Here is a 14890-nt window from a genome sequence, read left to right on the forward strand (position 1 = left end):
ATCATCTCTGTCTCACAGCTGCAAAGTGCCAGCATTGCCTGGGCTCGCTCACTGGTTATCATCCCTGACTACAAGACAGCCATGCCCAAGCCCTCAGACATTCTGGTTTTATTTTAATTAAAACCCAGTGGTATTCTTATAAGCTCCCCTAATGACTATCATACATAACAGGGTTGAAGACCACTTGCCAATTTGTTGACACTTGTTAGATAATTCATTTGAACTGAAGTCCATTTCAACACTATATCTTAAAGAGTTCTCTCTCAGATTTTATTATTCTTCTTGTGATTGTGTGATTGCCACTAGCTTTTATGTTATTCCTCATTTAACCTCACTGAAAGCAAGCAAAAGATTCCGTTGAACGTAGGTTTCCATCCTATTTACAACTGCTCTCTCACCTGCCCCCGCATGCCCTGTGCCTCTCCTGTTCCCTTTCTCTGCTTGGGCTTTTCTCTAGAGCTCCTCCGTAGCACCTCACCTTCTTGTTCAGAATGAGTCAATAAAGGAAAGCTAAAGAGAGTGAGAAAAATAAAATAATTTGTAACATACAAGGAAATATTCTTGAAAAGAGATTTTGTTAGGAGGGAAGGTAGAAAAAAGACATCTCTAGAGATACATAAGTAAATCTTTGAATTTTCTATTTTTGTAAGGGGAGAAAGAATATCATATAGGAGAATTCGAACTGTATGATTAGAAAACGTTAAGATGTTTTACCTACCAATCAAAAACTCTAGACAATAGAAACCCTGAAGCTTTTTTTAGAAAAATAGTTCGGCTAAAATTTTAATGATAAGTGCAATTTTTTTCCATTTTACTCTTCCAAATTTTAGACTGCTGAAGGCTAATTTAAAAAATATGGGGTGTGGTTATATCTGATAAGAGAAGGGGGGGAAATTTGCAGAAAATACATGGTACCCAGAGATCAGGGAGAAGCTACAAGGGAAAAAACCGATAGTTCCTCATTTGCATAATAAAGAAAAGACAAACTTAGCCTCGGGAATCAAAACTCTGTGGGAGAACTCCAAGGCCAGCCATGCAGAGCCCACCGATTCTTTCTACAAATATTCGATGAGGTCCTTCTGTGTCCAAGGTGCCAGACATATGTCAGTGAGCAAAACAGGCCAAATCTCTGACTCCCACCACATTGAGGGCACATTCTGCTGGGGGACAGAGACCACATATAGCAATTACTAAGATCTATACGGCCAGGTGGTCAGTGCCATGGAGAGAAGTAAAGCAGGGCTGTTTCGGGGGGTGCAGTTCACAGCTCGGTGGGCATCAGAGAAGGCCCGGTGGAGAAGGTGACAGCGGAGCGTGGGAGCGAGGGGGGTGAGGGAGGGGCCACGGCGCATTTGGCAGGGGAGGGCTCCAAATGCTTCCCAACAAGGAACAGGAAGTGGGCAGAGTGTGGCTGGAGGCGAGTAAGAAGGGTGAAAATGAGCTAAGGGGGGCCAGGGCTGGAGGGGGCTGACCAACGGTGCTTCGCTCCCGTGCACCCTGAATAAGAGAGGAGCCATCGGAAGGTTTGGAGCTGAGAAGTGACATGTTCTGATGAGTTTTTAAAAGGATCCTTCAGGTTTCGTGCTTGCCCACAGATTCTGGGGAGGGGCAAGGACAAAAGCAGAACTGTTTAGGAAGATGTCACGATCACCCGAGTGAAAGGCTGTGGTGGCCTAAACCAGCTGGCAGTTATGGCTGGCTTCGGCGGAAATTGGAGTCAGCGTGTGAGAGAAAGAGACGGCATGGAAGATTTCAATGCACAAACAGATATTTTGCATTTAGTTCAGTTTTGTTAACGTTTGTTTTCCAGTCTCTGTTTTCTACTGCACGGGAAACACTGTGCTAGCAAAATACAGTTGCTCTGCCACGGGGCTGCACTCTGGACAGGGAAACGGACGTATAAGTCGATGAGTTTGTGTGCGCCGCGCTTAGTGCAATAACCCAAGCAGGCTCCAGTTCCAAAAGCGGAGAGAGTAACACTGTCACCAAGAGAAGGCTGGCGACAGAGATCTTTCTAGAGGGAGTGCCAACCAGGTCAGATATCCACAGCAGCCTGAGGGTTTTCCTGGCATTCAGGCAGAGCTGGAGGGGCAGTGTTCCTGGGAGAGGTCACTGGGAGAGGACAAAGGCCAAGAGGAAGGAAGTGACGTGGTGTGTCTAGGGACCCAGAAGCAGACCGGGCTGACTGGGATGTGAAGTCCAAGGTGAAGGGAGGCCCGGAGCTGAACGGAACAGGCGACGCGCGGCTCTGCGTGCCCTGCGCTGAGCCTAGGCTTTATTCCAGAGGACGGTGAAAGTTTTTAATAAGGGGACGTCGTGCCCAGACTTAGATTTTATAAAACATCGCTCTGGTGGCCATGAGGAGATAGACGGGGAAGAGGGGAAGGCGGGAGAGCGGCAATCCAGTCGGAAGTTACGGCATCCGTTGCTGAGAGCCCGCACGAAGGCAGAGGGCGTAGGAAAGAAAGGACGGAGTTAAGAGATAGAAGTAGTGAGGCCGGGTGACCAGATGGTCACGGCGTATGAGCGAGAAGGCAGAGTCCGGGAGGCCGGGCCACGTGTTTGCATCAGTCAAGATTAGGAAACGTTGGAAAACAGAGAAGATTGTGGAAGCGGGAGAAAGTGAGGAGATCAGCGTGGCCTATTGGGGTGAACGGCCTGGGAGAAAAAGATGGAAATCTCCAGGGGGAAGCTGGACATTTGGGCCTGGGAAGTAGCAGAGGGACCCAGCCTTTATCTACAGATTTAGGGGTCTGCAGCAAGGAGGAGGTGTGTTTAAAACAACAGGAACTCATTCAGCTGCCGAGGGGAAAGGTTAGCAGCGAAAAGGCCAGAATCCTCAGGAATGTCAGCTGCCCAGGGGAGGACACAGGAAAAGGAAAGCACACTGGCCACTGACGCTGAGGGTTGCCGTCAGGTGAGAATCGGGAGGGAGGGCGGCCTCCCAGTGAGAGGAGGGGAGGAGCGGTCAAGGGCAGCAGAAGCCATGACGAGATCGTGAAAGATAAGGACTGGGACATTCATGTGAGGCAGGTCATTTGAAGGTCACCGTTGACCAGGAGGAGGATCCAGTGCTGGGGCGTGGGTCGCAGTGGTTTGGAAAGTGGATAGGAGGGGAAGGCAAGCAGATGCACGTGCAGACAGCCCTCTCGGAGGGCTCAGCTGTGAGCACGCAGACCTCCTTCCCCCACGTGCGGCCGGGTCCTGCCGGACCAGCCCGGGAGCCAGAGTACATAGAGGCAGCATGTGAATGTTCAAAACTGAGAGCGAAGCGAGAAGGTGACTACAGGAAGGTAAACTGCAGAGTTTGAAAGGGTCCCCACAGGCGAGGGGCCAGAGCCGGTGTCTGGAACGGGATCAGGGGCCAGAATGGAGCAGCGAGGCAGGGCGTCTGCAGGTGGGTTCTGGAAATGAGCAGGGTCGCGTGTGCTGCTGAGTCAGTAGTTCGAGGGATCGATGGGGGCTCAGGTTCGGTGAGGCGGGGACTAATAAACCCAAGGCCCGGCTGCTGTGATGGGGTCTCAGGACCAATGGAATGGGAGTAGCGTGGTTTGAGAACTAGGAGACTAGCAGGTGATCGTTTTAGATATGTCAGGATTTCAGACAGAGTGGCTGCAGGTGACGAAGTCTGGCTCGTGGCCAGGGGAGCGGGCCGAGGGTGGGGTAAAGGGTGCAGGTGTTGGAACTGAGGCAGTCAGGTTCTAGCAAGCCACAGTGTGGGTGAGACCTGCCTCGTGGGTGCTGAAGTCCCCCACTATGGCAGCAAAAGTTAGATTCAAGGAAAAGACTGTGCCCGAGTCCTCAGCAAACATGGAGGAAGGTTCAGGAGATGGAGTCATCACTAAGAGGTAAGGGGACAGACAAGCCAGGTGGAGTAAACTTCAGAGCAGGAGAGCGGTTTTCACAGGGCGTATAAGCAACCCACGGGCATGGGGAGGGGGTCTCTAGTCCCTCCCGGATCGGCATGTGCTCAGAGGGCCGCAGGGGTCACGCTTTTCTAGAGGGAGGGGCCGGAAGTAGAACATCCCATTTCAGTGACCCTGTGTAAGGAGAGGAGATTGTCTTCAGTGTATCCATGTAAAAACTAGGTGCTCCCAGAAACTAAGTATCCTCTTTTATTTTCTGCTAAGGTGACTGAATGAAGGGTCTCCAGGGAATCACAACAGACAGTTGTACTGACTGGGAAGTATTTAATACGATCAGGTCTTAAATAAGGAGCCATGAACATGAACATTTAAACCAAATAGATAATAAATAATCATTAAGTTATAAAGTACATATTTCATACTGAAACTGAATTCTCAGATGCAGATGTAAGTACAACAGAGCAGTGATACAGACAATAATGCTACAGTTCTATGCAAGTGTCCAGAGACGACGCCGTCCGCCAAGGCGGTAGAGGCCACGTCTCATTTCCCTGAACGCCCACGCCTGCGGCAACATTTTCTCCTCTCTCTCTCTCTTTTTTTCCTTCTTCTTTCCTTTATTTACTTACTTACTTATTTATTTATTAGCATTTCCCTCATTCCTACCGTGGGCGTTGCTACAATGCTTTTGAAACAACATGAAGCAACTGGATATCAGATTCAGTAGAGAGTTTTACTCAGAAGTGTGGCCAGATGTTTCTGGAAGAGTGCCCAGAACTTTAGCGGCTCATAGACACACAAAGCTCTAAAAAAAGGCAGAAGAGACTATCATCAACACCTCATTCTACTGATAAGGAAATGCGAAGCCCCACGATTTCAGGTCCCCTGAGTCACCGTCCGTAGGTGAACAGTGATGCTGCTAAGTGTTGAGCACAGAGCCATGGGGGGTGGGGCCGTCAGGTCTCACTTCATCTCGTCCATCCTGCCGCTTTGCCTCTTTCAGGGTGCTGCAAGGGTCTCTACCCGAGTCTTTACACTCAAGTTAGTGAAGGCTCGCAGCCGACACCCCAATAGACTATCTTTTAAGGCAGAATCTCTGGTCGAAAGGATTAGAACAGAGATTTTTAACAGTACACACACCAAAATAAATATATTATTTTAAATATAAAATCACAGTGTCAAAGAAATCAACAATTAGAAACCCAGAAACAAACAGAAAAGCCCCCACCTTTCTCAAGTCAGCTCTGTGCCTGCTTTAGACCTTTGCGCCCACGCTGGCCGGGCACCCCAGACACTGAGGCGGGCTTTACATGTGGGGCGTCATTGCGCACTATTTACACAGTTCCTTGGTAATAGCATTTAAACATCTTTAAAGCGGATACCCTATTTCCAACAATAAAACATTTCATTGAGATTTGATGCCATACTTGATTCCTAACATACTTTTTAGAGCGATGGATTAGTCTGTACTTATTGTGAAAACTTTTAAGTAGATAACGTTTCTTCTCAGCGCGTAAAGCATTTCCCACACAACCTCTTGCACACTCATTGCCATTTTAACAAGAGATTCTCAAATAGCTTATAACATTCTCGTGAGAATTTCATTTTTCTAGAGTTTTTAACTTCGTATTTAAATAAACTACTGGAGGCGAAGTGGCAGAGCAGGCCGCGTGTTCCTGCCACCCATGTTTGTGCAGAAGTCGGGTTCTATTAGGCCAGGGTTCCTGGCCTCCTGCTTTGTCTTCTGATTTGATTTTCTGTAGTTGACTGAACTTGCCTTATGCCAAGCATACAAACATAAATTGCCATTTTAAAAGAAGAGAGAAAAAAAAGAAGAAGGAAGGAAACAGACATTTGGAGTTGTTGGCTCTCTCCCACGCAATTGTTATAACGAGGTGAGAAGAAAGCTACAGGACATTTCAAAAACTCTACTGGGTTCCAGAAGACCACCTGGCAGGTGTCCCTCTATAGGTTTTAATTGCCACTTCCACAAGCATAAAGTTTTAGCTTATAAGCGGACTTGAGTTGGGGAAGGTACTATTAAACACTTAAAGAAAACAAAGACTAAGAGTCTATTCCATAAATACATTCATACGTACACTACTTAAATATTCGCTAAATCCCAATAAAAAAGTAAGACCTTTTTTGTAGCCATCTGGTAAAGCTATCCCCCTGGTACATAAATAAATTATATATTTATATGTTAGATATTCTGAGATAAAAAGTAAACTCTTCGGATACACATTTTTAAACATTCAATTTTCATTTCCTTAAAAGAATAAAGGCTTCAACTTTCCATTTTGACCTTATGCCTCTATATTGTTCAGCTTGAATAAATGTGTATAACTTTTAAAGTTATGATTATGAGACCTCATTCTTGCAGTAATCAAGATCAAGGTTACTATAAGATCAATAAATTCTCAAACTGTATTTTTGCTTGAAAATTTTAAGCTTTTTTCCCAACCAAGAAATGTCATAGTTGGGCAGTAAAATAAAGTAAAAACTTTAGAAGTCGTAGAAATCCATAATGTAGGAAATCAGACTCTAATTTAGTAGAAAGTTTTTTCAAGTTGACCAAACACAGAGCATGTGAATTAGACTGAAGTACTGCATAGTAATTTGGGGAAATAACCCTAACTTTGAACGCTTATCTGAGATTTCCCCCCATCACTAACATATTGTAGTCCTCCATTTGGAATACCCAGAGGCGCGTTTCGCTGCTGTGTTAGAGTGTGTAACATAGTGTCCAGCTTCGAGGCAGGTACTCAGGGACCTTCACAGTCCATGTGTTCTAGGAGAGATGCTGATGGATCATCTGCGGAGAGAGCATACCATGAGTAACCGAGACAGATGCAGTCTGGATGAAGACGAGGCAGAGAATCAAATCCAGTTTAAGTTTGATACCTTTTGGATGAGCGATTTCAGTCTTTCTAGGAATTCCTTGGGTGGCTTTTTCTCATAAGAATCACACGAAGGGCATGTCTAGAAATCAATGCAAAGGTAACAGTCTTTAAAATGTTTTTCCTGTTAAATAAAATGTTCACTTTAAATTTATTGTTTTCCAATAAGAGACATACATCATGTTCACCGAAAAAACTTGAGAAGTCCATAAAATTGTTCAGAAAATAAAAATGGGGAAATTCACATGTAACCTCATTCTCAGAGATCACCACTGCAATGTTTCAATGTATATTTTCCTGGTGATTTTTTTCATTTTTGTATTATATACACTAGTTGGTAATTTGCTTTTTCTTTTTTAAGGCTTAACATATTACAAGCATTTCCTACATGTTAAATATTTTTCAAGAATGTAATATACTATGGTTACTTTGTATTCCAACATAGGACTGAATTATTACTATTTTGAGACACATAGATTGCTGCTAACTTTTCACTGGTTTATACAGTGCTTCAAAAAAACTGAATAGTTTTTCATGTACATCTTTGTTTATTTTACTTGATAAATTTCTAAAAGTAGAAAATCTGATGTGGTGGTGAGCGCTTTGACTGATAGGTGGAAGATATGAATCCTCGTTCTCATTCTGGCTCTTACTGTTTGTGGGGCTTGGGATAAGTCCCCTAAGCTCTTTGGTCTCACTTTCCCATCGTCAGATGTAGGGCCTATCGGGACAATTCTGAGCTCAGTGCCACACTGCCATTTCTGGAGTCTGTGATATTGGCTTAGGAAGACACCCCCAGCTCCCTTCTTTCTGAGGAAAGTTTGTGAGGGATGCTTTTCACATTACAACCTGGCCGGGAAATCAAAAGGAATAAAAATAATTTTGACAATGTAATTAAGATTTCATTTGAATCACATGGGAAATTCCTTGGAGGAGAGAGAACTGATAAAAAAAAAAATTAGAGTAATTTATCTTATGTGTTTATCCACCGGTTTTGATTAATTACTCATGAGAGTATGAGCATGGCTCCCGCATTAGCAAAAGAAGAGATATGCAAGAGGGTCACAGGGACCCCAAACTAGGGACAATTGAAATTCCCCAGCCAAATAATGGGGTCTGTCTATTTAAACATAGTGCTGACTCTGCAATTGCACAGGGCAGTGATATTTTTTAAGAGAGGAAGGCCAGGTTCTAGGTTTATCTTGGTCTCTTATAGGCTATGTCTTTTCTTGTAGGAAATCCAGGATATACCTTCTGTCAATAAGAACACAAGTTATATGTGACCAAAATATTGTTAGCTCCTAAGTCGCAATTATCTTTTCTGCCTAGTGACTCCCTCACCTTGGGGAGCTGTATGAACTTACTCCAACTGTCAGGGACTGTCAGCAAATTCCAGGTGGGGCTCTAGGCACTTCAAGTCTGTGGACTTTGAAGAGCTGACTTCATGTCTGAAAACAGCACCGTATATAGAGCGTAGCAGGAAGAAAGGCGCCGCGGCTCTGGCTGCGCGGGGAGTGGGCTGGGTGTAGCTAACCAGTGCAGATGAAATAGACAGCAAATGACAGTCTTACTAGTCTGTGTTTCTGTCTTCTCCCCGAATTTACGGGAGGGAGTTTCCTCGTCAGCTGCTTAGTTAGCACGTGGATGGTCTTCTCGTTGTCTCCCGCATTTGCTGGCTTCAGCTGGACCTTCTGAAAACATGAGAAAGCCGACCGCTCACAGTGTCTCTGAAAGAGAAAAAAATTGTATATATGTTAACAAGACTTATTCCAAAAGTAAAAACGACCTTCCTGGTCCTCTTTTTCAACTTCTGGCATGGTGTCCTGGGTCACATTCGCTTCCACAGACCAGCCAGGAATGACTTCACGCGCTCCTTGGCTTCGGGCCGGAGCGAAGGGTCTCCTGCAGTGTGCACGTGCCCTGCGGGAACCTGCTGGTTCTCCGTCTGAGGGCGGGGTGGTACGCGGGGCCTTCGTGTTTTGTGAGTAAGGGAGAGTTAGTTTGGTTTGAAACATATTTTCTGAATTATGAGGCTCTAAAAATTGCACCGTGACTGGTTGCAGCTTGGGGTGAGTTACACTGTAATCCGACTAAGAATCTTTTTCATTTGTTTTTTGTTTTTCTTTACAATGCATGTAAGAATATTTAACAGCAGCATCTCAGCCTGGCATAGCGTCTTGTTGCCAGTGAATGCCCAGGAAATATTTGCGGAGCTGACAAATGAAGTGAGGTGAAGCCCCTCCTTTGAGGGAAGGAAGTGGGCACTGGCCTCCGATGGCGCAGTCCTCATCTAAGAGTCACGCCCCTGCCTTAGACCACCCCTGGCTTCTCTAAGTGCCGTTCACATTCTCAGGCCGGGTGGGATTCTGCCTGCATCAAGCAGTCAGGAACAGAATTCGAGACTTGCCCAGCCAATGGGTGGGAAGACAGTTCCTCAGATAGTAAGAATAAGTAAGTAAGAGCCTCACAGAATGGAGAAGTGGACAGAAAGGACCAAAAATGTGTCTCTTGGTTTAGTCAAATTACTGCTGACTAGTGAATAAGTCAAAATCTTTGAAATCGAACTGAAAAGGAAATGGACTTCATTGGAGGAACAAAATTTATACTGACTTGTTGGCAACATTTTAATGCTGATCTAAGAACTTGTCTCCCAGTTACTTTTTTCTTTCAGCAAGTGTGTGTATCTGGTGCTATTCCACCCCCTCCCAAAGCTGCCGTATCTTCTTTTCACTAATGTATGTGGAAGCCACGGGCAAATAACCAGAAACCTCAGCCCCTCTCAGATCCTGCAAGGGCAGTCCCATGCACAGCGGTGTTACCTGACTCTTCTCATGGACAGTCAGCTGAAAATAGCATCTGGCCTGCTTTGCATTTTCCAGCCCATATGCTCACCCTATGTGCATGTTGGTTGATACCCTGCATCTGTAAGACGCGGCGGCCTCAGCTTGCTTTGCATATGCAGCCGCAAGCCGAGAGCCAGCTCATCTGGCTTCCTCGTGTCGCAGCAGCTTGCCTCTCACAGGGACAAGGCAGCGTCCTTTCCGTACGTTTGCCAAAATGCTTATTTAATAGAATCTATTTATAAATGTTAATTATAGCACTTTTTTTTTCCTTGAAAACCACATGTTCATGTTTGTTGAAGTTTTTTCTCTTCTCTTCTTTTTGACCACAACCGGCTTAACTTACTGGAAAAAATAATATTCATATATAAAGAGGTAAATTTTCCAGCTGAAACTGAAAACACTAACTGCTTCATCTGTGCTGATATGAGAAACCAGCATTTCTCACAGAGGCCCATTTTGCTGAGTTAACATTTACATGTATGTGTTGGAAGAAAATTAGGTTCCGTAGAATTAGCTACTGAACCAGCTCCCTTGAGGCAGTATTGCCAGGGCGGTCAAGACCAGTGGTGATGGATTTCGCCCCCAAAAGGCACCTGGTGCTCACACTGCCTGGCGGGGCTGTCTCTGCTGCCCGTCCTGTCCCAGGGCCCGTCCTGTCCCAGGGCCAGCAGCGGTTTGCTGCGTGCTTTCTGCAGGCGGCAGAGCCGGCCATGGCTGCGTGCGGCCGGGGTGCGCATTGAAGGCGGCCTCAGAGGAGCAGAGGCGGGGCCGCTCACCTCTGGCAGCAGGCTGTGCCCAGAGGGGAGCGCATGGGTTAGCCCCCGTCCAGGCAGCCGCAGGTGCCCCGGCACTTGTGCGGTTGACCAGGTGATGATGCGTTCATACGTAGCTACCGTCTGAGAGCATAAGCGAGGCTTTCCTGTGCTGTACTTGGTGCCAGCAGACTCTGCGGGTGAAGCTTCGTTCCCCTCGTCCTTTATAGCACATGAAAACATGGGGACATACCTGTCCCACCTTAGTGTGAGGAACTGGGGGAGCAGTCAGGGAGTCAGAAGCAAGAGTAACAAACCACTCCTTTCTTTGGTTAGTCAAGCCTGGCTTTTGCAAGGAGGTGCACGAGCCTTTGCTGTCTTGCAATTGAATATTTGAAAATATATGCCTCCTTATAGCTTATTTTTAACCTACTTACTTCCCCCTCCATACTCCTCCCCCACCCGAGAAAGCCCTATATGAGCACATTTGCTAATTAAGCAAAAGGACCTCCGTCCCACATACTACCTACGGTTAACTCAGGATTTCTCATCAGCGGCACCGTTGACATGGTGAGCCGGGCAATTCTTTGTTGTCAGACTGTCCTGTGCGTTCTAGAATGTTTAGTAGCATCCCTGACCTCTATCTACCAGATACCAATAGAAACACCCCCACCCCCACCCCCACCCCCCCCCCCCCGCCCCAACACACATACAACTGTAAACAGCACAAGTTTCTCCAGGCACTGAGAGTTGTTCTGGTGATGAGAACTTGGGGGGAGAGTTGAAATCACCACCGTTTTGGGACCCCCAGTTATATGATTACAAAGAGTAAGAAAGATGCCTGACGAGGCCAGTTGGAGGCGGCCTTAGATAATCACTACTTATCAGCTTGTATGTGCAAAATTTAAATGAATTTATTTTCATTAAAGCTTTTAGCCTTTTTGAGACTCTTATAGGCCATGCTTTGATTCTAGCCCTGAAGAGCTTGAAACAACATTACCGTGGCCTTGAACTATTTCCTTCCTTCCTGAGTTTGCCAGCCAACATAGCTTAAAGATCTTAGTTACACCATTACTCACTGGGATCGCAGCCAGAACTGCTTGATCCCATTATCAGATGGCCACAGTGTCACCGAAACAAAATCCTCATATTATGATGTAAGATAAAAAATACCTCTCTTTAACAAAGTGTATAAAGCAAGTACCCACTAGGTCAGCTCAAGCTAGAAATTGGGGTGTCTTTCTTATTTCTTATTTTGCAAGATACAGACTGCAGCACGAAAACTCCAGAAAGATCTCTAACCACAGCAGTTAAACAAAGTGCATGCAATGCCGAAAAGTCTATGCTTTGATAATTAGGACATTGATTTAGAAATATTCTTACTTATTGGAAAAGTCTTTCCAATAAACTGAATGTGCTACTTTCATTTTAGATGTTGCTTGTTAGAACAGGGCCTACTAAATGAGAGTGGTTAGGCTCAGAGCTAGAGAGTGAATTTTAGAGAAAAGCAATAGTTGTGACTCATTCACTTTCTAAACTTTTACACACAGTCATTTACGATAATTGTTTTCTTTGCAATGTATCTCCATAAGTCTCCTTTTCGTGGTGCCCTGATTACTGGTAGCACTTGTACAGTTATTCTGACTTACACAGCGAGAGGCTGGTGGCAGTCAAAACGCTCCCCAGTGCCCTTTGCACTCTCAGGGTGCCAAACCTGAAGACTAGGTCGAAGTCAGTAAGGAAGAGAGCCGCACACAGCATTCTTGAATGCTAGACCTCGTCTTTCAGGGACCGAAGGCATTTAAATGGCTTAAGAGAATGAGATGAGTTGTTGAAAATGGTCCTTTCAAAAGACCTCACTGAAGGCCAAAGAGAAGACTCACTGAGGCCAAGGTACGCGAGAGTGACATTCTGTAGGACGCCTTCCTTCCCACGCTGCGGCTCCTCCAGGCTGTCCTGTGCTCTGCTTTCTTCCTTTCCTTTCCTTCCTTCCTTCCTTTCTTTCTCTCTCTCCCCTCTTCCTTTCTTTTCTTTCTCCTTTCTTTCTTTCTTTCTTTCTTTCTTTCTTTCTTTCTTTCTTTCTTTTTTCTTTCTTTCTTATTAGAAGGTGAATTCTATTTCTTATGGTATGTGTCTATATTTCTTAGATATGATTTATAAAGAAGGCTCAAGAACGTTCATGCACAAGGATTCTTAAAATGTAATTAATTGCTCTTTGTTCAGAAACTGATCATAGTATAGATTTACTTTCTACTTTTGTTATTCTGTCTCAGCAGTGCTAATTGGGAATACTAAGAGATATTTGGAGATATAAATATATTTTGTAAGCTATGTAGTGTTTTATTGGTTGGCTTGTTGGTAAATTAATGAATATTTGACCAAAATAGAAAGAACTTTTTTACCAATTATTACACCTCCAAATTCACTGAAATTAGGTATATTCCTAAATAATCATGTTAATGCCTTTCTTAGTTGGATTTAAAAACATCAAATATACATGCACAAATAAATTCAACTGGTCTTACCTTTACATCTTCTGGAGCTGGCAGAAGTTCAGGATCCTAGAGCAAAAGAAAATTCATTCTGAGTTATTTTTATAAGTCAAAAAGCTCTTTTTATATTAATTGAAGAACATTATTTAAATTTTGTTGTGACAAGTATGGCCTTACCAAGTCATTCACATAATTTTTCAGCTGCTCAACAATATCTATTAGTTGACGCATTCTAATCAAGAGGCGATCATGCCCTTGGAGGCTTGACTTATGGGCCACTGTCCCCGAGAAGATGATCATCAGGTAGATGATTATCCTCTCCATGGTGCCAGGACTGGATCTCGTGAGTGCCAATGGAGCAAGACCTTGGTCTCAGTTTTCACTGCAGTTTGTGACCAGGTTGTCAGTAACGCTACCTATTTATTCATCCTTCAGGGAGAGGTAGAGCCCTCCCATCGCAGCCTGGAAACCTTTGTGAAGTGGATGAATGTGAGTAACGCTTTTTCTTTTCCACTGGCTAGGTGTACGTGTGTGTGCTGCTGCGTGGGGGCAGGGATCGATGGAGTCACCAAAATGTGCTCCATCTGCACCTTAGACAGGAAAAAGAGAGAAACGGGTGAATTCCAACTTTCAGCATGAATCAAAAAGTGTGCATGGTAAACAGTAGGTACTACAAGACCTGAATGAAGTAAACAAAAACACTTTGATCTCCCTGCATCTTACCTGTTCCCCTGACAGTCATAAGGCACTTCGATAATGAGTAAAGTGGCCGCGGGCACCTTGGTGCAGGACTTTTTCTTACGGTGACATCTGTGCCTTTGACTGAAACCATCCCACATTCCATCAGAAAGGTAGGAGGAGAGCTGCCTTTTAGGAAATTTTAAAGATCAGGGGTATTTTCCAAATTAGTAAGAATATTTTAGGTTCTTAATCAGGTTAAAGGGTTTAAAGTAGAATCTGCTTCCAACTCCTTCCCCAAAGCATCTTTAAATAACCTTAACCTTGGTCCCTAACAGTTTATTTAACAGTCTGATTTCTGCACAGAATATGTAGTTCTCAGGGGCTCTGCAGAAATTCATGGCACCCCACCTCGGTCAAGATTTCACTCTGCCTCCATTAGAAGAGACACTCTTTAATGCCGGGCTCTGCTATAGGATGCTTCAAGTAAATGGCCGCAAAGCACCAATGCCTGTCCAAATCAAAAACTCTTTTTCAAACAGCAAGATTAAAAATACCCGTAAGCGACGCGTTCTCCCTTCGTGCGGTGTTGCTTATCTCTGCCAGGCACACTTCCCCCTGGGGATGGAGGCCACAGTGCTGACTCTGACAGGCAGAAGGCGACATGCACACCCAGAAGCGGTTTTATCGCCCCCCTTCTCCTGTCCCGGCTGCTCCTCACCCCTCCGAGAACGTCGGATGTCGTCTTCTCGCAAGAAGTCGTTTTGTGCCACAGTCAGTTACGTCGTACGGATAAAAGTCCTCGCTCTAGATTTTATTTATCCTTTTATTTCATTACATGCGCACAGCCATACTTTGTTCTAGAATGTCTTGTAGCTGAGATAAATTATAGTCTGGACTTGATTTGCTCTGAAGTTTGACTAGGATCTTTTTATCATAGAATATTCACGAGTATTCAGGTTTGGTCTTCCAGAGCAAATAAGACTTCTTACTCTATGACCAAGAAATCCTCCCTAAAAACATTAAGTTCTGTAGGGGAGGGTTCTCCATGAACCTGTAAAATGCATAGGAACTGGGGGTTGCCGCTCGGCACCTCGACATTGCCTGTGTCGTCTTTCTGCAAGCATTCCTTATCTGCCTAAAGAGATGTGAGTCTCCTTGAAGACACTAACCACAGTGGTCAAGAGCTCAATTTCTAAATCAGAGCACTCAAGTTCAGATTCAGGCTCTGACAAGTAATAGCACGTACGACCTTGACTATGTTCTCGCAATAGGGAAATAAGTGTACAGTCTAATCACAGGTCATGGTGAGGCTTAAACAGACATCCCGAGTGAGGGGGCTGAAGTGCACACAGCTGT

General features: G+C 44.9%; 1 protein-coding gene across 1 annotated transcript; it reads right to left on the reverse strand.

Annotated features, from left to right (window-relative positions):
• Positions 1-3724: 3724 nt before the first annotated feature.
• On the reverse strand, positions 3725-13375 carry IL21 (interleukin 21). Its single transcript, XM_016135504.2, has 5 exons — positions 13031-13375; positions 12887-12922; positions 8338-8493; positions 6771-6848; positions 3725-6681 (listed from the first exon to the last, which is right to left on the reverse strand). The coding sequence occupies exons 1-5, from the start codon at positions 13175-13177 to the stop codon at positions 6658-6660; spliced, it is 441 nt and encodes a 146-aa protein (XP_015990990.2). The 5' UTR covers positions 13178-13375; the 3' UTR covers positions 3725-6657.
• Positions 13376-14890: the final 1515 nt, after the last annotated feature.

The sequence above is a fragment of the Rousettus aegyptiacus genome, unplaced genomic scaffold, assembly GCF_014176215.1.
Source record: "Rousettus aegyptiacus isolate mRouAeg1 unplaced genomic scaffold, mRouAeg1.p scaffold_m13_p_16, whole genome shotgun sequence".
Taxonomy (NCBI): Eukaryota; Metazoa; Chordata; class Mammalia; order Chiroptera; family Pteropodidae; genus Rousettus; species Rousettus aegyptiacus.